The sequence below is a fragment of the Ctenopharyngodon idella genome, chromosome 21 (genome assembly GCF_019924925.1).
Source record: "Ctenopharyngodon idella isolate HZGC_01 chromosome 21, HZGC01, whole genome shotgun sequence".
NCBI lineage: Eukaryota > Metazoa > Chordata > Actinopteri > Cypriniformes > Xenocyprididae > Ctenopharyngodon > Ctenopharyngodon idella.
In genome coordinates, this window is record NC_067240.1 from 18213300 (window position 1) to 18239562 (window position 26263).

At 37.0% G+C, this 26263-nt stretch overlaps 3 protein-coding genes across 4 annotated transcripts in view; 1 reads left to right on the top strand and 2 right to left on the bottom strand.

Moving 5' to 3' along the window:
* The window catches only part of LOC127503951 (serine/threonine-protein kinase pim-2-like), a 29842-nt gene extending 21045 nt beyond the window's left edge, over positions 1 to 8797 (bottom strand). The window contains exons 1-4 of the transcript XR_007927259.1: positions 8270 to 8797; positions 2893 to 3098; positions 2716 to 2773; positions 64 to 908 (exon numbers count right to left, since the gene is read on the bottom strand). The gene's annotated coding sequence lies outside the window, so the exon portion shown is untranslated. The remainder of the gene's footprint in view (positions 1 to 63; positions 909 to 2715; positions 2774 to 2892; positions 3099 to 8269) is intronic.
* Positions 8798 to 11892: 3095 nt separating this feature from the next.
* On the bottom strand, positions 11893 to 14255 carry slbp2 (stem-loop binding protein 2). 2 transcript variants are annotated; one of them, XM_051878308.1, is made up of 8 exons: positions 14101 to 14255; positions 13872 to 14000; positions 13692 to 13760; positions 13465 to 13548; positions 13123 to 13269; positions 12849 to 13016; positions 12635 to 12779; positions 11893 to 12461 (listed from the first exon to the last, which is right to left on the bottom strand). In XM_051878308.1, the coding sequence occupies exons 1-8, from the start codon at positions 14175 to 14177 to the stop codon at positions 12285 to 12287; spliced, it is 996 nt and encodes a 331-aa protein (XP_051734268.1). In that variant the 5' UTR covers positions 14178 to 14255; the 3' UTR covers positions 11893 to 12284. The 2 variants fall into 2 exon arrangements, with proteins under 2 accessions (XP_051734268.1, XP_051734269.1); XM_051878309.1 differs by having other exon boundaries at positions 14104 to 14228.
* A 436-nt stretch (positions 14256 to 14691) lies between these two features.
* Positions 14692 to 21593, top strand: zmat2 (zinc finger, matrin-type 2). Its single transcript, XM_051878310.1, has 6 exons — positions 14692 to 14803; positions 15222 to 15312; positions 15531 to 15654; positions 16983 to 17056; positions 17349 to 17494; positions 20952 to 21593. The coding sequence occupies exons 1-6, from the start codon at positions 14786 to 14788 to the stop codon at positions 21093 to 21095; spliced, it is 597 nt and encodes a 198-aa protein (XP_051734270.1). The 5' UTR covers positions 14692 to 14785; the 3' UTR covers positions 21096 to 21593.
* Positions 21594 to 26263: the final 4670 nt, after the last annotated feature.

The following is a 26263-nucleotide window of genomic DNA, read 5'->3' on the forward strand; positions in this document are numbered from 1 at the left end:
TGTGCCATTTCAAAATAAGATATTTTTAGTAACAGTAGCTGTAGTAACTGTACTAACACATACCTGTGTCATTTTGGCGAAGTCTAGCACAGGCCGTGCACATGGTCTGTCCGGGTCCCTGCGGCGTTTTAGGCCAGGTTTGAGCAGAAGAAGGTCGCAGGGCTGAGAATGGCACCGTGGAAGTTGAGGAGGAAGAGCACGGCGCACCGAAGACGGAGTGCTGCAGGCGGACGAGGGCGAGGCGGGCACCGCTGGAGGGTGAGACGTGATTTGTGGGGGCACCGGAGGTGGCGGCAGGAACTGGGCGGCAGCTTCTCGGATGAGGACAGGAGAGAGGGAAAAGCGCCTCTGTGGAGGAGGCGGCGGGTGGAGTGGCGAAGGAGAGGAGGAGCATGAGGATGGCGAGGGGAAGAAGCAGCAGCAGGCGCCGCCTCCAGCACCGTCACTCGGGTCCCAGGGGAAAGTCCACGGCAGTGGGGAATCTGGGGAAAGGGCCAGACTGAAAAAGGTGGGGCTGGAAGAAGAATGCAGCGAGGAGTTTAGCGAGGAGCTGGGGGCACGCAGTGGACACGGCCCCCCCGCGCCCCCTCCACTGTGGCATCGGCGGTTCACTGGTGTCCAGACCTTGGAGGCGCTCGGCCGCCAGGTGTACCGGCAGCGTGAAAGGTCCTCTGGTACAGACAGCGAACGACAGTGGCGTTTGGGGGGTGGCGGGGGGGGAGGGGGAGGCCCGGGAAAAGACAGGTCCGTCACAGAGGTGCTAGGGGCGAGCGGACGGTTCAGGGCATCCCCCTCCGGCAGGTGGCTTTCTGGAGGACCCAGGGGCACGGGGCCGGGGGGGAAGCTGGAGCTGAGCACCCCCTGCAGGCTGGCCTTCGACGGAGGGCAGAGCTGCCAGTAACTGCTCTCTGAAAGAGGTTGGACATAGTTTTATGAGTTAGTACCCTTCTGTGCTCCTCAACATCAATTGTGACATTTGGAAGACATTACTATGACAAAGTCTTTATAGAGTGCTGCAGGGATGATGTGTTTTTGTAGGCCCAAAACCCAAAATTGAGTCAGCATTTTAGCACTTCTTCTTTGAATGTCTGAAATAAGGTTTGTGGTTAAGATAAGCTCAAGATATTTTCATGTTTTTTTTCTATGACATAAAATACATCAGTAATAACTTCTTGTGATCTTTTGAACACTTTTACTTGTCTTAAAAAAGCAGATTGCTAACAAGTGGCTAAATGGTACTACAGAGGATGTCAGGGTCATTAAACATCATTACACCAAACAGGTAAACTCATTTACTTACTAGTCTGTTTTTACAGCCTCATTCAGGGGCGGTTTCTTTGTTAGAGCGATAAAGTGACACCACCAAAGTGCGAAAAGGAAAGGGTTTTTTTTTTATATCACATTCAACCACAGTGTTAAGCTAGCTGTCACTGTTCTAGACTGTTTGGACTATATATATCCAGAGGAAGAACAAACAGTGTAAAATCACGTTCTGTTAAGTACCGCCCCTTTTTGGGCAACTTCACTCTGGCCAGGAATCGTGTTTATGTGTTCTCATAGACTTCCATACAAAAAAAATTTTGTTTTCCAACTGCAGGCACTGCAATGCAATCTTTATGGTTTTTGGGAGGGCTAGCACTAACATGCTTTTGTCATCATATGTAACCTTAACTTGTGCAGCGATTGGTGGGAACAAACATACCTCTATGAATAAACTTTAAGCTGAAGTGACATTCAATAATGTTTTAAAACAATTTTGAATTTGACAAACAAGAAAAATAAAAAATAAAAAACTACTTTAATATCATTATTAAATGTGATGAATAAAGAGACAGAGTTGGGACAGCTAGCCAACTATTCAAATTCAGATGATAAAGCATGAAGCAGCAAAGATGCATATGGACATTTCCCTAAAATTGGTGGCTTTCAGGATAGTCAAAATTGCCACACATTTGTACGACAGCTACCGGATAGCTACAACGACAAGGTTAGTAAGAACTGCCACATTGTAGGCCGTCTTATCAACTGTGTGAAATTTTGTGGCCCGTTCGAATTAGCCTTGAGAGGCAAAGAGATGAGAGTAAAGGCTCAAGCTACACTGGCATTTTTCGTGGACTGGTCGACTTAGTCGCGTTGCTAAATGAGGTGTTTGAGAAGCACTTAAAACTGCCAAACTGCCAAACATTACTTGTTTGGAACACGTTTCAATCTGTAACATTACTCCATGATTCTTCACATTACTCCATGTTTCTTCATCGCTATCACATGAAAATAATGTAAAGAGTCCTTCCCACTGACAGTTGTGCAAACATATCTATACTTGTATAGCATATACACTAAAAATAAAGGCCTTCTGAAGCGAAGCAATGTGTTTTTGTAAGAAAAATATCCATAATTTGGATTGCTTTATAAACTGTAATCACTAGCTTAACTGTAATTACTAATTAGAGCCAGAATATTTTTTAATGTAACTCCCATTGTGTTTGATATACACATATACACCTAGGATGGATTGAGGGAGAGTAAATTTTGGGATAATTTTCATTTTTGAGTGAACTGTCCCTTTAAGTTGTTAGACTTACAGGGGGTTTTATGCTCACTTGAAACTCATAATAGCCAAGAAACTCTGCGCTTCAAATTAAGGAGCTATTTAAAGTGATAGATCAATGCTCCAGATACTCAAAAGAGGTCAGATAAGTCAGATAATTTACATACCAGGCATCAATCCATCTGTGGGCCGGCTGGTTTCGGGGCTCTGACGATGAAGTAGAGACTGAAAGAAGAAAAAGAAAAGATTAATTGCATTAATAGGCAGATATTTTGGAGAGCTTGATTGAGCCTACACATCTTAATTAAATCATACTGTGCTGGTATCTAAAACACAAGCTTTACCAGTTTGCTGTCCAGTGGTCGTTGTTGATGCTGGGACAATGCTGTTGATTAAGATTTAACGAAACCATGGCATGGCAAATTGGAGGAGGAAGGAAAGGTGGGGAAAGAGGCTGATGTACACTAGATAAAACTGAAGCACTGTCCACCAAACATCCAGGACACGCTGCTCGCCCGGTCTCACTCAGGAACCATGATGACGTCCTCACCTGGGACACAGAAGTCAAATAAATAAATAATAATTAGATATTAAATCAATTTTATTATTTTACATATGATTAAAAAAAGTAACATACAATATTATTCAAGTTTATTTAGTTAAAAACATTCATATTTTGTTCTTCAAGAGATTTTCTCTTACCCTTTAAAATTATTTGGTCTTTTTGAACTCTTCAGATGTTTTTGAATTATTAATTGTCATGTACGCTTTTGACTCAAGGAAAATGTGATTCCTCATGATTATGACCCCTAAATAAACGTACCTAAACACTAAGTGACACATTTGGTTGTTCTTAATTCAGGACAATTAAGGCTGTGTCGGTAAACTTGACAACCATGCCACCGTGAGGGTAGAGTGCCACCATTTGTATGTAGGCAATATATATATATATATATATATATATATATATATATATATATATATATATATATATATATATATATATAAAATTGACAAATAAAGCTTCAAAAAAGGTGTTTTTTTATAATTCTTTTTTGAAAACTGATGTAATGCATATCTTTGAGTCATGAACAATGTGTTTAAAAAAGTATGTCAGGTGGTATAACCAAATAGTTGTATTTATATACTGTAGTCGTACCACCTGACATGGAGAGTGTACCAACCTACCCATACTTGAAATTAGCAGTTTTTTACCAGTATTTGAGAGAGATCTACAAACCTTTTCAATCTGCCACAAGGATCAGTGTGGGTCCTCTGTTTACTGTTATTACCTTGTCAATTCATAATAAAAGAGCCATGTTTGCAGTTGTACCACCCTGACATTTGAGATTGAGAATATACAAATTGCTGGACAAAAGTTTTTCAATTATCTCAACAGTGTTAAAAATACTGATATTTATATGATTAGTTTATATGAAAGGTTCCAAACGTAAAATTATGTCACAGTATTTAGTTTTTAATTTTTTATCATTAAGACATCATTTTAAATACTTTTCTTAAGTCTGTTCATTTGTTCGGACAGTTGCACCACCTGACATTTTGGGGGTTTAAGATAACAAAACCTAAAATAATGTAAAATAATAAAAATAAAATGTACTAAAAATTGAATTCAAACTAAAAAAGGATTAATAGAATAAAGTGATATATGTCATGAATTATTGTAAAAGGAAATAATGCACTTGGACACAAAAATATGACCCATACATACATACATTTATAATATATATATATATATATATATATATATATATATATATACATACACTTTGTCATGTTTACAAGAAAGAGAATAAATCCTTGATAAGAGCCCTTCCTGTGTAACTAAACATTGCAAAAGTTGCAAAAAATTTTTTTAGGTTTCATTTCCAAGTCTTTCCCTGGCTAAATATATTTAAAAGGCTGTACCAACAGCCAAAGTCGCTAAATAGAAGAATCAAACAGCACTGGCCATCTCCTTTCTGAAAAATCATAAAACACACCATGAGTCTGGCATAAAATGATAATAAAAACTATAATTTCGCCTCTATTACTTTCATAGTACAAACAGTCCTCTTTATAAAGCAGGTATGAGCCGTCTTCATTAACTATGCATTGCCTACAGTGCACATATAAAATTCCCTTTGATTAATAAGTCTATAATACTAAATTGCTGACATCACACTTTCACACTGAAACAAACCAGGAATTTCAGGTGACTTGCATGAATGTAAGTACCAATGAAACAACAATGGAAAACATGCTTGCAAAAGAAATTACACCAAAAGAACATGATTTTTCTCTTCAGATTTCTATAGTACTGGCTTTAGAGGGCAATTATTGACGGCAGCTTACATGAACAGAATTTGACCAATTTTTGATCAATATTTGAATATTCTTGTGCTTAAACTTATATTTCTCTTTTGAAGTGACAAAAGTGATTGAAGTTCTCGCTTTCCAAATACCACTAAGGACTGTAACCCTGCAGGGCACAGGCCCAGTCTGCTAGTGGTCTCCCATTACAGCACACATGAATAGGGACTGCTTGGTGACAGGTGTCTGGGAAAGCTGCACAGTCAAGGAACCGGCTGTTCCGCTGGCCTGATGCCACTGTGGGATCTCCTACGAACACATCCTTCCCTGTCTGTGCTCACTGAGACACGAAGCATTAAAATCACATCGTTCGACATGACTGTATTGATGTATAGATACTAGTGCATGTTATTAATAAGTAGGGCTGGGTAAAAAAATATTGATTTCTTGATTTTAATCGATTCTTATTTTTATGAACCGATATCTCAAATCCTAAGATTCAATCTTTCTGTTTTCAGCTGATAAATGAACAGAACATTGTAGAGCACATCCCATCCAGTAAATCGCAATAAGCTCTGTGCTTTGATGCTTTTGATATAAAAACAAAGTCTCAGATTTCAAATTCTGACCATTTTATTATGAAATTTAAAAAAATAAATACCATTTTGGCACTCTATAACACGAATCAAGCCAAGCGGCAGCGAGGAGCATACATGAACTGATCATCCTTTCCGCTTTACTACTAGATACAGCAAGAAATAAACATGAATGAACATCAAAAGGTATGTTAAAAGATACAGTACAACTTACTGAAATCCGTATCATGTCTCATTTAATCGCTCAATCAGTGTTTCAACCACAGAAAGACGTCAATAAAACAGGTTGTAACAATGCCACAATGTTTTATTTACCTCAGAAAAGCCATTCGGTGACCATAAACTCGTTAGTCAGGTTTTAAAAAAGAACTCTAGAGAGGAGCATTTTTTCGAAATATATGCACCGAATTACACATTCATTTTACTGTTCTTCAGTAATGTATGTTTTAATAAATCCGTTTTATTAAAGTTTTTAGGACAACCACCATTTAAATGTTTATATTTCAAAAAACAAATTAGAGTAGAAACATAATTATTAGGTATGCACGATATATCGGCCATCATATCGGTATTGGCCGATATTTGTTCATTTTTACAATAAGAAAGTTTGGCCGATATATTAAAGCCAATAAATAATGGATTATTATATTGAGACACTTCAGATGCACACTGTCCACCATTATGTTCTTTTTCACCATTATGGTTTTGAATTGCTTGAAATATGATTGAAATCACTTCAAAAAGGAAAATACAGTTAAGTACAGCGCAAGTCTGTCATATAGGCTACATAAAATTATAATGAGAACATTATAATTGTGTGCTTGGCACATGGCTTTTAATGGTGAGACTTTTGTTTTTGTAATCAGACTCTCAAAAATTATATAAAAATTTGGATTTAGATTTATCGGCCAATATATTGGTTATCGGCTTTCAAATATGAAGAAATATCGGTTATCAGTATCGACCGAATTTTTAATTTCAGTGCATCCCTAATAATTATCTAACTATAAAGTTAGTATTATAACTTTATTATTATAAAAAAAACTTTCTTGTGTGTAATTTAAGTGTTTGTATACAAATCAGTTAATATTAACCTTCAATATTATAGTAATGTAGTACTATAATGTCTCCCTGTATAGTTTACAGCATTAGTTGAGATTTTTTTCCTTGAGAAAATTTGCCATGTACTGTATCTGATATACAGTCAAACCAAAAATTATTCAGACATTTTTGATATTTTTTACTAGTGGGTGCAGGACACTAGTTCATTTATGTAAGTGAGGATAGCAAAATAAAGTAAACTGTGACATATTATACCCAAAAATTCTTCATACAGTGGACTACCAGTAAAATTGATAAATATTTGGAACCAAAAATTATTCAGACACTTTGACATGACCATGTTTTGCTTAAGTGTTATTAATTTTTTCTGACACAGTTTAACTCTGAGATCTTGTCATATTTTATTACCATTTTTTTAAAACTATAGTGAATAAACTGTATGAATGAATGAAATGTTCAAGGTGTCTGAATAAATGTTGGTTTGACTGTATATCCAAATTAAACAATATCGAATTGAATCGTAATTGGATCGAAAGCTTGTGAATCGTGGTATGTGTCAATACCCAGCCCTATTACTTCTTAAAACTTAACAGAGTTGAAATATTTTTAAAATAATATTTCAGACATTTAAAATATTAATTTTCACAGCATTTTTTTTTTTTTTTTAAATAATTTAGGATGGGTGTTTCTCGCACAAGCATAATCATATATGGGGGTCCATGCATCTTAAAAGATTCAAAACCCTGATTTAAGTGTTAAGTGAAGTAAAGAATAATTCACAGATGCTGATTTAGGTGAAAAAAAACGTCGCTAGTAATGACGTATCATAGTGGTCACGAGTAGATTCGGGTTCGGTTCCGCCGTTGCCTTGGTAACGCGCTGAGCGGTCGCGGCTGATGGAGGGGGGAGGGGGAGCCTGCCTGTCATCTCCATTATAAGCACATTAAGCGTGACATGTAGCACAACATATCCTTCGTCTACGCTTCAAATCATTTGCGGAGATAAAAAAAAAAACATGTGTGTGTATATATATATATATATATATACACATTTCACGATCGCATCGCCATTATTAGAAAAAAATAAAATCGCGCTGAAGGTCGGGGTAGGCCACTGGGTTACATTACTAAAGCGTGAGGTTTGCACGGGACATTAGCCAAGTTTTGCCATTCTGAGCATGCATACACATTAAGAGTATATTGATTTTTGCACGCCGAATGCAAGCGAATGAATTGAGACTATAAATAAGCACTGGTCGACATTAGGAAACAGAAGCGGTTTCATATCGCGTGCACCGGTTGTACTCTCTATTTGCAGTTTGCAGCTTACGCTAGGGGTATAACACATTAAAACCTAAAACTCTAATTCTATATTTTGCATTTTATAAAACGCCATTCATTTCATGATGATTAAAAATAACAGACTACATGTCAAGCCAATGAGGAACAGCCGACCCGGGCTATAGCTAACGCGGAGCTGTAAACAGGCCTATTAAAGAAATAAAGGTTTAGAATGTCTTTCTGTTTTATAGGGTACATTCTGTTCGCCAATCTGTAAAAGCAAATTACTGCATCCCTGCCATGTGCTGCAGATTTGTTTACACACGTTTATGAAATGCGATTCTGCCCCACGAGCCAATTTCTAGCTGTTAAGCCATGCACAATGAGCCCGACTGCAGCAAAACTACATGTTATATGAAGAATGCAGCATTTAAACGAGGATGCACTGATGATTTTCGACGATAATGGCTTACCTTGAGTCAACCGAGAGTGGTCGATAAAACCCCAGGCCTTGTATGTTGCTCGTAACCGAGAGATTCAGCCGAATCGGTACAAGAAGCTAAAGCAGGTCGGCTTGCTGTCTAATACACACTGTCCTCGCTTTGGCCTGGAAATATATCTGTATACAATTCTCACCTGCTAACAAAAACATATCGTTAAAATAACATGCTGGGTCATAAGCGAAGACCGATAGAGATGATTTAAAGGATCGTGTAAAATTGAGGATTGGTCTGCAATTGCACGCTTGGTCGATACAGACTGCCTTCTCAACGTCGCCCACTAGGGAAAAATAAGTGCGTCCCTTCTATGGAGGAATTTGTAAATAACATTCAGGGCATACGGTCTCGGGTTCATCTTACAACTGTTCTCAAACAAACGCCTGCAAGGAGCTGTATGAGAGCTAGTAAATTGGAGCAAATATTATCAGATGAATAAATGGACGATATAAAGCTCGGAGGTGTCAAACAATACAGTTCAGTGAGAACACTCGACTCTTTGGACTGAGCCGATCCTGAGAATAATACGACACTCAGAATCATGGGAACTGTAGTGAACTCCATATAGGGATTTTGATTATTTTTGTGAATAATCCCCATCTAATTTAGGGCTTATTTTCGGGAAAGATATGCAATATCTTGAAAATAAACTCTAAATTATATTAGATTATTCACAAATGGCAAAAAATAATAAATAATAATAATTGTAGGCAACTCAAGCTAGTCGTCTTTGACTAACTTTTCTCTATATTCTGACAATGTAGTACTAACAATAAAAAAATGGGTGTTCTAATAAAAAGGTACAATTATTTGAGTAAGGATGCTTTAAAGTCCCCCTGTGGTGACAATCAAGTTTATACAGGTGCATCTCAATAAATTAGAATGTAGTTCATTTATTTCAGTAATTCAACTCAAATTGTGGAACTCGTGTATTAAATATATTCAATGCACACAGACTGAAGTACTTTAAGTCTTTGGTTCTTTTAATTGTGATGATTTTGGCTCACATTTAACAAAAACCCACCAATCAATAAATTAGAATACTTCATAAGATCAATTAAAAAAAAAAGGATATTTTAAACAGAAATGTCAGGCTTCTGAAAAGTATGTTCATTTCTATGCACTCAATACTTGGTTGGGCCTCCTTTTGCATGAATTACTGCATCAATGCGGCGTGGCATGGAGGCGATCAGCCTGTGGCACTGCTCAGGTGTAATGGAAGCCCAGGTTGCTTTGATAGCGGCCTTCAGGTCATCTGCATTGTTGGGTCTGGTGTCTCTCATCTTCCTCTTGACAATACCCCATAGATTCTCTATGGGGTTCAGGTCAGGCGAGTTTGCTGGCCAATCAAGCACAGTAACACCATGGTCATTGAACCAGCTTTTGGTACCTTTGGCAGTGTGGGCAGGTGCCAAGTCCTGCTGGAAAATGAAATCAGCATCTCCATAAAGCTTGTCAGCAGAAGGAAGCATGAAGTGCTCTAAAATGTCCTGGTAGATGGCTGCGTTGACTGTGGACTTCAGAAAACACAGTGGACCAACACCAGCAGATGACATGGCAGCCCAAATCATCACTGACTGTGGAAACTTCACACTGGACTTCAAGCAACATGGTTTCTGTGCCTCTCCACTCTTCCTCCAGACTCTGGGACCTTGATTTCCAAATGAAATGCAAAATTTACTTTCAGCTGAAAAGAGGACTTTGGACCACTGAGCAACAGTCCAGTTCTTTTTCTCCTTAGCCCAGGTAAGACGCTTCTGACGTTGTCTTTGGTTCAGAAGTGGCTTGGTACGTGGAATTTGGCAGTTGTAGCCCATTTCCTGAAGACGTCTGTGTGTGGTGGCTCTTGATGCACTGACTCCAGCTTCAGTCCACTCCTTTTGAAGCTCTCCTAAGTTCTTAAATCGGCTTCGGCTGACCATCTTCTCAATCCTGCGGTCATTCCTTTCACCTGTACACCTTTTCCTACCAAACTTTTTCCTTCCAGTCAACTTTCCATGAATATGCTTTGGCACAGCACTCTGCGAACAGCCAGCTCTTTCAGCAATGACCCTCTGTGGCTTACCCTCATTGTAGAGGGTCTTGATGATCGTCTTCTGGACAACTGTCAAGTCAGCAGACTTCCCCATGACTGCTGTTGTGATTACTGACCTAAAACCAGTATTTATACCCTGAGAATGGTAATTTAATAGAACTTTAAATTAAATATTCTAATAATTTGAGATACTTATTTTTTGATTTTGATGAGCAGCAAGCCGTAATCATCAAAATGAAAACAAAAAAGTCTGGAAATATTTTACTTTATGTCTAATAAATCTAGAATATATTTAAGTTTTACTTTTTGAATTACAGAAAAAAAAGAAAAAAAAAACTTTTTCATGATATTCTAATTTATTGAGATGCACCTGTATGTCTATCTGGTGTTTTTAACATGCTTTAAGACAAACCATGTGCAAATTCATAAGTCAACGCCATTGCTAAATATTTTGTCTTTAAAACTGCAGTAAACCAAAGACAGTCTCAAACCAGTGGTTTGAAATCACTGGTGTTTCTGACGTCACAAACTACCTTGTAACTGATCACGTCAACGTGCCGGCGGGCTTTAGCATATCATTAACTGACCGCGCAAGAGTCTCAAAAGAAGGTTATCCTGGTATATTTTTCTGATATGAAAAATCAGGTAGATTTAGCAATATGGCAGGTGTATGATGCATATTACGATGTTATGATGAACTATATGCCTTTCTCCACTGATGTTCTGAGTTGTTCAAAGCGTTTTTAAGGATACTGATTATTAGAAGGCAGCTGTCTGACATTGCGAACGGGAACATGGTTTATTTAACATTAGCAACACATTATTAGCTGTTTGATAACAGTCAAGCAAAACACTAATTATATTAATTACTGTTGTGTGTCCAATGTTGTAAAAAGCGATACCATTGTGCAGCAGTTACCTCAGTAAGTTGACCGAGAGGATCTCTGAGATTGCTCGAGTGAGTGGAGGCAGGGCTAATTATCATATTCATAAATCCATGTATATTAAATAAGGTAAGGGTGTAGAGTTACATTCAAGCTATTTTAAGGCATTAAGAATTTTTTTTTTTCCCCCCCACAGGAAAAAAACATTTAAATATCTTTGATCACCAAAACTACATAAGTTTTAAGGGATAAAATTGACTACAGGGGACTTTAAGAGGTGAGATTAGGGGCCGTTTACATGACAAGTTTTAGGTTTTTAGTTAAAGAGAGAAAAAAAAGCTTTTTTTTTTTTATGCAAGTTTTTGAAAACAATACCGTTATGGTCTCTCTCTAAACTACAAAAACATGCTTAGCGTTTCTTTACAAAGTGATCAAACTACTGGCTTGGCATGCATAATGCAGCATTTTTAGTCATTTTCATGGATCACACACACACGCACCTTGTTTTTAGAACATTGTCGTCATGTAAATTTACCATTAAATGGATAAAAGCATCACTACCATTCCAACTAGTGGGGTATAATTAAATTTCCAAACAATGAAAACATTGTGCAGAACACATTTAAATAGTCTGTAGAATGTGTAGCACAACCAGTTAGTGACATGCAGAGTCCGCTATAGCCAGTCCACATCTTTATTAGTTTTGCTTTCCATTCATAGAGGTCCACACAAAAAATAAAAATAAATAAAACTTCTAAACTTCCTGTTTTTAGAAAAACAGTGACGTGACAAACAAGAGGGAAATGTAGTGTTAAGAACAAAATTAACCTGTGTTTTTGAAGGACAAGATAAAATAAACAGAAAATTAGAAAGTGAGGAACAAAGTAGCAATAACAGATACCTGGAAGTGTACAACATTCATCTGAAGAGGATGCCTTGATTACAAAATACAGTGCACAACATACAGAACTAGGAGACAGTGATCCTAAAGTGTAATTCTAACATCTAACACTGCTGGTAGAACAAGTTTGCACCTGATCTGTGCAGACCATTCAAATGATTTGACGAGATACTATGTATATCTCCAGAAAGGCTCTTCATGCAGCAAAGGTGCCTGGTTTCGGTTGTGGTCAGTCTCGAGGAGAAATCGCAACCATCCTAGGACGTTTTCCTGTGCTGTTAGGTGACTACTAAAGGTATAGCCCAATCCAAGCTGAGAGGTTTGGCTCTGGTGGCATGGGACCCCAATCTGGACAGAAGAATCCCAGTTAGGATCTGAAATTACACAGGCTCAAACAGAAAATGTTTTGACTTCTTACATTTGCAAAGAGGCAGTGTATTAGATGTAGCAGACATGAAGACATTTACACAAGTTTGGATATTGAGTATTCCATTTCGATACAAACAATATTTAGATCTGACCTGAGAAGCATTAGTAGACAGCCAAGGAGCATCGGTTGAGAACTCAGGAGGTTGGGAAATGGAGTCTGGCACCATTTCCCACTTTGTGCCCTCCATTTCGCTGGCTTCGCACAGCTCTGTATTCATCTTCTCAAGCAAGCTCTGCCTAAGAGTTAAAACTTAATTAATAGAATGTTTAAAAAAAAATAAATAAATAAAATAAAATAAGACTCACAATTGATCAACAGGGTCTTGTCCTTCCACGTCTTTCTGGGAGGCAGATGGTGGGTCCCATGCATGAAGCGCCCTCCGCCAGAGCCGGACTTGCATATCCCAAGATCTGCGGCTATATTTGCGGTATTTGTTTGGAGTGGAAGGGTGAATCCCAGGGACACGCAGACGCCTGAACATTGAGGAGACAATACCCAGAAAGTTTAGTTATACATTCACTACAATCAGGACAAACATCCAAAACAAATGGAAATGAACAACATTTCACCAATTCTCACTTTGGAACCTGCTGCTCATAGTTCTGGTAGCCACAGGTATTCTTTCCATACTGAATCTGTTTTTGTCTGCGCTTCAGAACTGCCTCATTAGTCTCAAAATGTGACGGGTCAGCATTTTGTGGGCACCACTTTACCCCTGATGGTGACCTATAAAATGAGTTTTGTTCATTTAATCAGCTGGAACAAGGCCAAATAAATACACTTATTTGTATTAATAAAGATATCCTTTATTATATAAAAACGTATATGAATTATATTTAGTATTCAAGTCTCTATTAAAAGCTGTGTCTTTAAATTTCTTTATTTACTTATACTAACTACATGAAGAGACATTTGCCAAACCTCTTGATCCCATCTATGTCTTCCGTTCCAACAGCAACACTAGCTGTAGACATCTTCAGGATGCACCGCTCAAGGATAGAGGACCTGAATAGAGAAGAAACAAGTTAAATGGTTAAATGCCACGCTTTAAATCAGCTGTACGAGACATTTAGAAGTTAAGACAAAACTTCCACACAAGAACACTCACCATCATCCCCCACACAACTAAAAATAGTTTAATAACAGACCTGCGAGGCTTCTGAACAGCAGAAGTCTTTTCTCCATTATGTGAAGCAGACTGTGGGGTTTTAGAGCAGCTGCGAGGGGGGAAATACACAGTTCACAAAACAACATTATCAAGTTTGCAAACTGTAGCAAAAACATAAGGGAACTTACCATGTTGTTCTTCAGTCTACATAGATATTTACCTGACAAGACTATCATACACTGTACTGCAGCCTGGAAGAAGCCAAGGTTCTGGGCTACATGGAAGAGAGTGTGTTTTAGTCTTTAAGTCTTGGGCAACGTCTGTTGGCCACAAATGGAGGGGCAGACCTCTGAAATACAAAAGACAGAGCGTCCCTACATGCTACAGTAACACAAAAGCCTAATTGTATTAAAAAACAAAAATATATAAGAAGAATTTTAAAAACATACAACCGCGACTCAAAGGGGCTTTGAAGAAGGCTTTCTAACCGTGTTGTCATGATTTTGGCTACAGCCACACAACACATCGAGTTTGACAAAGCTTTTTATCAGCGACAGGTGTACTGAGGGCGGGGCTGTACAAATGAGACAGGTAAGGCCAGTAATCATTAAGAAAAAATAATCAGAATAAATGATTTATGATAAAATAATGTAATAACGCTTTTGCGTTCAGGGAAATAATTGCGCTTTTATTATGAAAATGCATAGTGAACAGTTTCTGGTCGTTCCCACGGGGACAAGGATCAAGTTGTCACAGTTTTTCCAGTGAATTTTTCTCTGTTTAGACACATACCTTAAAGTATTGGTAACAATACTTTTGGTAACAGCTTTTTCGCAAAAAAAACAGTTAGGCTAATTTAACTCATAAACTTTTTGTGAGTAAGCTGTCACAATGGAACCAGACTATTTCAGGCTGTCAGCAAAATTTAAACAGTAAAACTATGAAATACAAAACAATTGAAACTATTTCAAACAGGTGAAAACACGTTAAACGTAACAAAACATAAAACGTTTTTAGCCAACGAATATTGTAATTAATATTTTTCCCCCACTGTCAGTGACCACTTTCGAAATAGATTAGCAACAGCACTTGTTTACGACAGTCACGCACGCTTTACGACATCACGATAGCAAAATGGCGTCTGGCAGTGGGGTAAGAAATTTGCTAAGACCTGTTTTTGATTTCTTTCTTTGTTTGTAATTGCGTTCTATCCGCGTTCTAGAGATAAATGTTTTGCGCGCAATTCGGTTATTAAAATTCATATTTTTAAAAGTGTACAACGTTTTATATTGTAGTCGTTGGAAGATCAAAACTATCCGTGACGCCAGATGGTTTTGTTTTGTCATATACAAGAACGAAAACAGATAAGTATTTTAATTATGAGACGATTTGGAATCTAATATCTCTAGCATTATTGGCCAATAGTCTTTTTAAACTTTTAATTTGGTCGTACGGGTTTTTATTAATATTCGGATCTTGTGCACAGGCTGTTCTATGCGGTTGAATGAATACAGCTGATGTGATTCCCTTTATTTAACATGTTTATAATATCTTCTGCTTGTTTTTGTAGTCTAAGAATGATTTTCGACGCAAGTGGGACAAAGATGAATATGAACAGCTGGCCCAGAAACGAATCACGGAAGAGAGAGAGAAAAAAGATGGTAAGCCTTTCAATATTTATTCAGTTTTTAGGTGAATTCAGGTCATCTCAATAGTAAAAAGTGTCCCAAAAAACCCGGAATTCACCAAGTTCGTCAAGTACGGGGTCAAATAAACCCAGCTACTGAAGTGATCACATTATGATTTAACCTAAACATTTAATCCAATGAAACAGTTTATGGCAGTATTTCCTATGTCATCCATTTGTTTCGTTCTCCAGGCAAGCCTGTGCCCCCTGTCAAACGGGAGCTTCTCCGCCACAGAGATTATAAAGTGGATCTGGAGTCAAAACTGGGGAAGACTATCGTCATCACAAAGACCACACCACAGGCTGAGATGGGAGGGTGGGTATCTGCTATACAATTGACCGTAGTATAACAATGTCAATATGAGTTCATGAATAAGTGATCACTGGCTATGTTTCCATCCAATGTTGTGAATTTAACTTATGCACAAAATTGGAATATTTCATAAAACATTAGCGAATAAAGCAGTTTCGGTTCCATGTGTTGAAGAGAACAAAATTGTCTCAGACCAACATTTGAGATGCTGTGCGATGAAATTATTCCGCTTTTTAGTCCAGTTATCCAATCACACCCTCTGGTGAGGCAAAGTCATATAAATTTTCTGTTGCACATTGAGGGATTTATTTGGTAAATGTGTTTCCGTCGTAGTTTACACTTGTGTAGGATAAAAAATATCCACCTCAATTGAGTGCGCATGTTTTTTTAATGCACATTTTTCAAATTTATGCACATCTTGGTGTTTCTGTGCAGCGTTTTTATGCGATATCCCAAAATTTGCATAAAAATAGGTTGATGGAAACCTAGCTAGTGCTGTGTTGAAGCATAGGTTGCCCAGAGAGTTTTTTCATGGGCTGCATGTATTTCAGGTCATTGTGCTATTTCTTTTGCTGTAATAGAGTGCAACAGTACCCACTCACTATTTCAGAGGCCTTGGTTCCGGAAGTGTTATTACATTCATTTCTACCATAGGGATTTCAAAAAAGTCTTTGTTAAAGCATTGTAAGCCATAATAAACCAAGCCAACCAGCTACGAGGTGAATCACAACATTACACTTAACTTTCATTTTAAGCAAAAAGGATTTGAAAATCGGACACACATATAAAGGTAAAAGACTGTGTATTTAACAGCTTTAGTTAGCATTGCAAACAGCATAATCGAATTAAAAACAATGGATAAATATAAAACTACGTATTTAAAAATGTAGATTTTATATAGCCTATATAAACAATATATTTTAATATTATTGCAAAATATGCATAAATGTTGAAATATTTAAATATTTTGAGAGTGTAGGGAGACCGACTCGATTACATCATTTGCAGCGCTTCATGGGAGTGGGCAGGGCTAAAGAGATCTTATTTGCTTGTTTGGACTATGGTGGAATTTTCTGTACAGCATTATGTGTAATGTAGTTTTTCACCACAAATTCTGCTGTTAAACAATTATTTTAAAACTAAGTTGAAATAATGCTGGCTGACAGCTTCAACAGAAGCAAATACTATCAATTAACAACCTCGTAGCTCACAGTAAGACTGTCAGTTTCCCTATGGAGAAAATTAAATTAGTTTTTACTTGTGGAACCCAACTGTTGCACTCTTATGTATTTGTGTCAATTAATAATATGTGTCAACATTTTTTCTCTCAGGTACTACTGCAATGTCTGCGATTGTGTAGTAAAAGATTCCATAAACTTCTTAGATCATATTAATGGTAAAAAACGTAAGTATTGAGGTCTTTGTTTGATACAACATCTTCATTAAATACAATATGTAAATTCTTATTTATCCACTTTACCTGTACAAATCCCTATATGCAATATTTAAATGAATATTTATACTATCCGTACATACTGCATCTTTGTATACATACTTTTTTCTTTTTTTTTATTATTGTGTATGTTACTCTTGTAATTTCGTGTCTAGCTGTTGTATTTCTGTGGAAAAGTCAGTCTTTGTAAGCACACTTGGCCAGTAGCATTTTCTAATTCAATACATTTATTTACAATTCATAGATCAGAGAAACCTGGGGATGTCCATGCGAGTAGAGCGCTCTTCACTGGACCAAGTTAAAAAACGTTTTGAAGTGAACAAGAAAAAGCTGGAGGAAAAGCAGAAGGAGTATGATTTTGAGGAACGAATGAAGGAGTTGCGAGAGGAGGTAAGTGTTGAAACTGAAGTTCATTCACACATTTACTGACGGGTGACATGCAAATAACGGCCGTTCTACACCACAAGCGTGAGCAATAGGGGTGCAACGGTTCAAATTACTCACGGTTCGGTTTTTATCACGGTTTCAGTACGGTTCGGTATGTGCTATGTTCAGGGAAAATAGGACTACTGTCAAATAAAAATAAACAAAATAAGAACAAATAATCAAACTACAAGCAACAGCACAAATAAATACAGTAGCGCAAAGATACAAATAAAATAAACCGTGTTTTTCAGGTTTTTCAGGTATCTAACAGTAGTTTTCAGGTACAGAAATTTAATAAAGTAGCTAATCAAATGTAAAACAAATCTTCACTGTATTAATAGTAAAGATTAATCATTATTAATTGTTAAATTAACAAAAGCTATTCAGTCAAGAGCAATGAGTGATTTCCTTGTCTTTTGTTGTTTGATTAACAACACAAAACATAAAACACAGACAGCAGGAATATTAGGCTGCTGTCACTTTAAGACCTAATGCATAACACATAACCGACTATGTTTGTTAAGATACTGGCCAAGACGGACATGTTCACATAATTTTTGTGTAAATTTGTCCGTTTAAGCAAAAGACTAGAAAGAGAACTCAATATTTATGCGCTTCAGCGCTTGCGCTTCGGATGAGTGCACAAAGCCAGAATGCGTATCCATTGACAGAAACATACATTAGCCTAAATCTGTTTTATTTATTTTCAACAAACCATATTATAGATGTGTATTAGTGATGCGCGGGTCGTCTCATAACCCTCGGACCCCGCGGGTAACCCGCGGGTCGGGTTGGGGCGGGCAAAGAAATTGTCACTTTGTATGCGGGGCGGGTTGGGGCGGGTCATTAAAAACAATTTTAAAAAATCCATGTATGTTGCGTGCAATTTTCTGTAGCCTATATTAAATATTTGGGAATATCATATTTTATTAGGTTCTTTGATAAGGTTACAATACGAAGGCCGTAGCAACGTAACTTATGTCCCCAAACCTTTGGCGTGACGTGACACGTCACATAAGCTGCGCACCAAGCAGCTCCGGCCGCCAGCCACAACAACAAAAACGAAAAAAATAAAAGTGAAGATGATGGAAGACGAGGTGCGGGAGAAATTAAGGTCGGGAATTTACATAATTAAAAGAAAAACAGGTCAGGCTGCAAAATCTAATGTTTGGGAACGGTTCTCAGAAATAATTGCAGCAGGAGACAACAGCAGTATCGGCTATGTGAAGTGCAACTCGTGTGAAAAAATTTACAAACACGAGAGCCACAAAACAGGCACTTCTAGCATGGCAAGACATATTTGTGGGGGGTCTAAGAAAAAGAACGACAGTGACACGTCTCATAATATTACTGCGAAATAGATTATACCCCGGTACAGTGGATGCCATTCTTTTTTTGCACAGCGAACGTAAAAACGCTAAATGAACATTTCTGTGCGTTAAATGTGTGGTAGATGCTGTGGGCTATTGTCTCTCTCTCTCTCTCTCTCTCTCTCTCTCTCTCTCTCTCTCTCTTCTCTCTCTCTCTCTCTCTCTCTCTCTCTCTCTCTCTCTCTCTCTCTCTCTCTCTCTCTCTCTCTCTCTCTCTCTCTCTCTCTCTCTCTCTCTCTCTTTTCATTTTTCCTTTTAAAATTGGACCTGGAGTCTGTTAAGATTGATTGATTAAAAAAAGTTCAGATTAAAAAAGATTGATTAAAAAAGTTCAGCGGTTATCGCTGTAAACTGTCAGCCTCGTACAAATCTAAAAAAAATGTTTAGCCCATTAGATGAATAGGCTGCTTTCTAAATGTTGAAAATATTTACCATTATCTTGTTATTAATATGACCTGGTTTATGGTTCATATTCAATCGGATGTTGTTGCCAGTTTACAGGGCGATGTTTCCAAGCACTTTCAGGCTGAAATAAAGGCTGTTTATTTAACATTACAATGTCTATATGTCTGCTTAATGGTCGCGGGTGCGGGGCGGGGCGGGTTGTAAAAATAGATACAGTGGTGCGGGGCGGGCTGGGGCGGGCCATATAATTTCATAAAAGCGGGACCCGCGGGTTGGAAAAAAAGCCGACCCGCGCATCACTAATGTGTATGCGTCGTCAGATATGAGATCAATCATGGTGCAAGTGCATGCAAACCATATATGGAGAATGGTACGGTTTGATTTTTTTTTTTTAACCAAGAAATGTTACACCCCTAGTGAGCAGCATGTATTTTTTTTAGCATGCATGTTAACTAATGAGTGCATTCACACCGGGAGTGGGAGCAATGTGTGAGCATCGCATGAGCAGCAGTGAAGTGGGAATTTCGGCGCTGAGTCTATTTTTGCTGCGCTGCTCACGCTCAATTCAAGTGACAAGCACACTTTTGATGAACAAAATAAATATGATTTCACACAAAAAGTGCTCAAAATGCACAGAATAAGCATGTCTAGTGTGTTTTAACAAGAACTGGAGTATGTCAGAAAAGAAAATTAAGAATCAAAAATATTTATAGAAGATTTACTAATTTAAACTTGTTTTTAACTATTCAGTTTGTGTAAAAGTATGGTGTATTATAAAAAAACTAAAGTAAACGGCATGTTCTAGATCAAAATATGACTGAAACAACATAATCAGAGCTTTTTTCTTGGTTGTGCCGTTTACCATTTACATGCAAATTTTGTATACCTCCTTAGGGCTGCACAACGATTAATTGCGATTAATTGTTTGCAAAATAAAAGTCTGTTTACGTAATATATGTGTGTTCTGTGTATAATAATTATATATATATATATATATATATAATACACACACATACATATATAAATTTAAAAAAAAATGAATGTATAAATATATATTTATATATTTTTTATATATAAATATAACATTTTTCTTAAATATATACATGTATGTATTTATATATACATAATAATTATACACAGAACACACACATATATTACGTAAACAGATATTTAATCGTTGTGCAGCCCTACCCATGTTAACAAACTTTCAAGACTATCAAGTTTATAAATGACCAACTTCTGAAAACAAATTTATAGTTGTCTTTGTAAAGAAATGCTCACTTTAAATGTAGCTTTGGAGTTGCTGCTGTGACGCTGTACAAACGCTTCCAGTGTGAATACTCTCGCGAGTCTGTAGCTGCAGTGACAGTGTAGTTACCCTGACACGCTGCTCACACGCCACTCACGCTTGTGGTGTAAAACGGATGTAAGTGTCTTGAAAACCAGTGCATCTTAACTCACTATTATGAAATTGCGAATATAAAAAAAAAAGTGTAATTTCCGATGCATGTTTTCTATAACTTATGGTGGTAACCTTAAGCCCAAGACAAAATTTCACTTTTTTCTGGAAAGTGTAAATCAATACAACTTGTATAACAACAATATAACTTGTTGCCCTGTGTTGTTTCTTTTATTCTGTTGTTAAGGAGGAAAAAGCAAAAGCCTACAGAAAAGAGAAGCAAAAGGAAAAGAAAAGAAAGGCAGAAGAAGACCTCAATTTTGAAGATGACGATGAAATGGCTGCTGTGATGGGATTCTCAGGTTTTGGATCCTCCAAAAAAGGCCACTGATCACTTATTTCAAAAGCTTGCTCACCAAGACCTTTCTGAATGGGTTTCCTTGAACTGTATGAACATTTTCAAGAACTTCAATATTCCTTCACAGGACCACACAGTTTTTTATCGCACAATCTGTTAAATACTCCCAATTCAGTATGTGGTAAAAACCTATAGTAGGTTAACCTGTTTTAGGTCCTTGATCACAGAACATCAGCATAACTCCGTCAATCTAAACTAAACTTCTTGTTATGATTAAGTTTTTGTTATAAGGTAATTGTGTAAATAGGGCTGCATTATGCATATGTTTTTATGAGTTGTGTCTGAAGTAACCCTTTTACCCCTTTCACACACTGAAAAAGGAAAAGTTCAAATAATATTTTTTGAAGATGAAGCTTGATGCTTCCATTCCTCAATGTCTTTGTAGATGAGGGGAAGAGCGTTGCTTTTTTTTTTTTAATTATAAGAATGATAGATTGCAATTTGACATTAAAGCATTGTCTACCAACCTTAGACCTAAGAGTTTTCCCACTGTATTAAAAAAAAAAAAAAAAATATATATATATATATATATATATATATGTATATGTATATGTATGTATGTATGTATGTATGTATATATATATATAGTGTGTGCGCACACATTTTTGTGTGTGTGTGTGTGTGTGCAGGGCCAGCTGACCAGCCATTGTGGCTAGTGGTTTTCCAAAGTTACTAGCCACTCAGCATTTTCAGTGGCCACAATTTTGACATCGATACCATGGGGAAAAAACTGCCATATAGATATTTCTTATATTATCTCATAATTTGGCAGCGGGTATATTAGGTTGCTGTCACTTTAAGACCTGATGCATGGATCCATTATACTGTTAGGACCTGTTTACACCTGGTCACTTCATGTGTTTTCCATTTACATTTGGGCACATAAATGTGTCTCTGCAAAACGAATCCGATCTTCAATTCCCGCACTATATGCAGATTTGGTGAAGTTCACGTCACCGAAAGCAACAAATATGAGCTGCATTTTATTGCTCATCAGCTAATTTCAAAATTAAAGACCACAATGGGAGAGAGCGTGCCAACAGCACTGGTAAGATCAGGGGTGTCAAAACTTTTTTAAAAGGGGGCCAGATTCGATGTTGTGGACACATCTGGGGGCCGGTTCCTTTTCTATATATATATTATATTATATTATATTACATAAAATTTGTTTTGTTTCTTGAAAACAAGTAGCTTGAGATAGGACACAGATGTAAATTTAATACACAAACAATAAAAGGGTGGAATTTAAATATTACTGAGTTAGAACTCTATTCTTATTTAAATTAAAAAGTACTCTAATTAGATCACCGCAGGTAAAACCACACATGGCAGCTCACTACATGGTAAAAAGTAAAAATATTGTTTATATATCTAGAATGGCTTTATTGTATTTATTCTATAAACATTTAATATAAATACGAATGCACAAAACTTCAAGTTTGACAAAAAATAGTCTGTAATTTGGCCTTTATTACTCATTTAATACATATCTACATTAAAAATTAAATAATATGAGATACTAACTCACATTTCTGACAAAATACCACAGTTACAGGTAGTGTTACCACTGTAATTCCATGATAAATGTTGTTGAATTGTTGGTTTAAAAGTACTCTAACTTGATCGTCTCAATGTTTTACATAAAATAGCTTGTGTAATGGATTAATAATAATATATATCATTGAATTATTATATAAATCATATATAAACCATAAAATCATTCTAAGTAATTATCATTAAAGCCAGACAATTTCATTGTTAAATATTTTTTTTTACTATAAACTGACCATTAAACTGGGGGAATGACTTTATTGCATTGGATGTGTCAGTGTCACTTCGCTCACATCCGATTGGCCCAAATTCGGTTTGAGATCTCTGAACCAGAACATAACCTGCCCCGGAGAAGGTTAGCCGTGGAGCATAAGTTACTATGGCGATGAACACTGCTAAAAAGCCAAGTCACTTTCATGGTACCTAAAACCCAGGGTTGGCGCAAACTGATCTGAAATTTACCTGGCTAGCCAGCTAATCCAGATTCATGGTACAGGCCCCTGGGCCCGTATGTATAAAGCCGCTCAGAGTAAAATTTTAGTCTTAAGTGTGTCAAAATTCTAAGAATGATGTAATTTTACTCTTATTCTTAGACTTAGGAACCTTTATGAATCATACTTATTCTTAAGTGTCAAGACTAGGTCTCACCTCCTAAATTATTTAAGATAGCTGTAGAGGTCTCTTAGCCTAGATAGGAGTAACAAGATGGCAGCAAAGAAGAGGAGACGCGCATTCCAATGAAGATATGATGTGTTGGAGTTATATGATGACATGGAGTTGATAAAATTATATAAACTTGATTGTCAATTCTTTTTGTAACTGACCTAATAAGAAATGTAATAACTTTAAATAAATGTAATAAATTTAATTAATATGTTTAATGCATTTTAATACATTTAAAGGTTCTGTAAGCAATTTCTCAAATTTGTTGTTGAACACTGTTGATATTTGAAATCAACCCAAACAAACACAGCCCTCTCTTGATTGCTCCGCCTCCAAAACTCACACTCCAATACTAACCACCCTGCTCCAAGTCGGTCTCGAAATCCGGCCCGATCACTGCTGTCACGCGAGGCGAATGCACTAACAATGATGCTAAACACCTAATTCTCTAGCTGTTGTCAGTGTGCAGTAGTTTACCTGCAAAACTCTCACTATCTGGCCACTGTTACACACGCAATGCGAGTGGGTGTCTGTTTATCACAGCTGACACGCAACAAAACGCTTCACGAATAAAGCGCAAATGATGAACGAACGACAAGGAAGCACAAAAAATGAACGTACAGTACACAAGAGTAAATACAAACAAGAGTTTGTTGTTAATCGCCAACAGCACAGCAGCTCCAGACAATCAAAACCCAGTGTTACTTACATGAGAAGGAATCAAAGCAGCCTCCTCATCTGTTTTCAGGCCTTCCTGCTTAGCTCTCTCCAGCGCTGGAAAGCTTTTCTAATATAAACGCGGTTCTAAAGCGCTTGCCCAGTCATAAACCTTCATTGCAGTGATATTCTTGAGCTCTTTAGTATTGTGTAAACTTACTACACCAAACATATAGCGGCCAAAATTGATGTGCAAAGGTTTTTTTTTTTTTTTTAAATGACCCTACAATTTTGCTTAAATCATCAAAATATGAGGAAAATATTTTTATTTTTATGTTTATATCATTTAAGTGTTTTAAAATATGACAATTACTACAACATAATCAGTTTTTAATATTTCATTGGTTCTCTCTTGGTTTTGCATGTGTTCATAATTACTTTGGATGACAGCCTAGCCAAAAATAACACATGAAACAATTGCCTCCAAGCACAGCTTCATGATATGCTTACATCTTTTAACACATTTTTTTAAATATTTGAATTAAGGTTGAAGATGTCAATTTTCATATGGCTGGACATCACATTTGGCCACTACTCTATGGCACTTCATTGACTTTCCAACTGACCATCAAACCATGCGGCAAAAGCAAGCCACTTTTATGTTGATAGTGGGCTCCCCTGGAGTTGTTGGAGCCAATGATGAACTCATGTTCACATCATTGCTCCAATTGTAAATGAGGAGACATATATCAATAGAAAAAGATTCCACACCATCAATACTAATTTGTGATCATTTTGCACAATGCAATGCAATTTTTAAAAATAAATTAAAATATTAAAACGTTTCAGTGTCTTTTTAAATGATTTTTTTTTATAATAACATTAAATTATTGGTGTTGTGCTGCTGTGACTTCACCCTTGCAGACTCGCTATTGGCTGATTCAGAGGTTAAGGGCGGCCATTTTGAGTTGACATCATTGTAGTCCTTAGTTCACAACACTTAAGTCAGCACTTAAGAAATCGGTCTTACACTTTACTAAAAGTTGCTTTTAGCTTCTTTATAAAATTATCTTACTCTTAGAAAAGTCCTACTCTTTACTAAGAATTTTTTGACACTTAAGTCAAAACTTAAGACTATTCTTAAGAGCATTTCTGAGAAGTTTTATACATACGGGCCCTGGTCTTTTTACGATCATATAGCTATCCGATCAGAGAAAACGCATGACGTGACTTTCTCAATTGTTTACGTTCACTTAAAACTGACTGTGTAAATGAATACTCACCAAGACCGGCATTTTTGTGTGTATTTGACTGTTTAAGCATAATAAGCAGTGAAAGAACTCAATTTAGTACTGAGAGTTGGATTTATGTGCGTGTACTTTGGGTGTGAGCACAAAATCTGTGGGAATGACTAGAATTATGTACAATATGCACAATCCCACGCGGAAATTCAAGCCCTGTAACACCAACAGCATTCATCTGGAGCAAATGAAACGAGTGAGTGAGGGGAGGCGGGTTTGTGATATATATATATCTATCCCCTATTGAATAAAAAAACATCTAATGCTTGGCAGGTCTTAAAATTTGGAAAGTAAAACCTCAGATGAACAATAACACATGACATATATCACACCATGTCATTATTTATTTAGCATAAATAAAGCCAAGATGGAAAAGCTATGCGTGACAAACTTAGGACACCCTATGATTCAATTGCTTGTACATCTAGCTACTTTTAGTAGCAATAACTTGAAGTAATTATTTTCTGTATGACTTTATTAGTCTCTCACATCATTCTGGATGAATTTTGGCCCACTCTTCTTTACAATGTTGCTCCAGTTTATTGAGGTTTGTGGGTATTTCATGCACAGCTCTCGCCACAGCATTTCAGCCAGGTTGAGGTCCGGAGTTAACTGGGTCATTGCAACACCTTGATTCTTTTCTTTTTCAACCATTCTGGTTTAGATTTCCTGGTGATCTTCAGATTATTGTACAGTTGCATGACCCTGATTTTAGCCAAGCTTTATCTGTCGGACAGACAGCCTCACATATGATTCAAGAATACTTTGGTATACAGAGGAGTTCATGGTCGACTCAATGACTGTGAGGTGCCCAGGGCCCATGGCTACAAAACAAGCCCAAAATCATCACCCCTCCACCAGCATGTTTTACTTTTGTTTTGAGGTGTTTGTGCTGATATGCTCTTTTGGTTTTCACCAAACTTGACACTGTGCATTATGGTCAAACATCTCCACTTTGGTCTCGTCTGC

Bases quoted from the DNA above. Each gene is read 5' to 3' on its own strand.
- slbp2 (XM_051878308.1), bottom strand. From the start codon at position 14,177: ATGTGTTGTGTGGCTGTAGCCAAAATCATGACAACACGGTTAGAAAGC. The intron at 13,549-13,691 runs GTCTGTTATTAA...TTCTCTATTCAG, and splicing joins GCTGTTCAGAAGCCTCGCAG to GTCCTCTATCCTTGAGCGGT. The intron at 12,462-12,634 runs GTCAGATCTAAA...TCTTCTGTCCAG, and splicing joins TGTCTACTAATGCTTCTCAG to ATTGGGGTCCCATGCCACCA.
- zmat2 (XM_051878310.1), top strand. The intron at 15,655-16,982 runs GTGGGTATCTGC...TTTTTCTCTCAG, and splicing joins CCACAGGCTGAGATGGGAGG to GTACTACTGCAATGTCTGCG. The intron at 17,057-17,348 runs GTAAGTATTGAG...TACAATTCATAG, and splicing joins TCATATTAATGGTAAAAAAC to ATCAGAGAAACCTGGGGATG.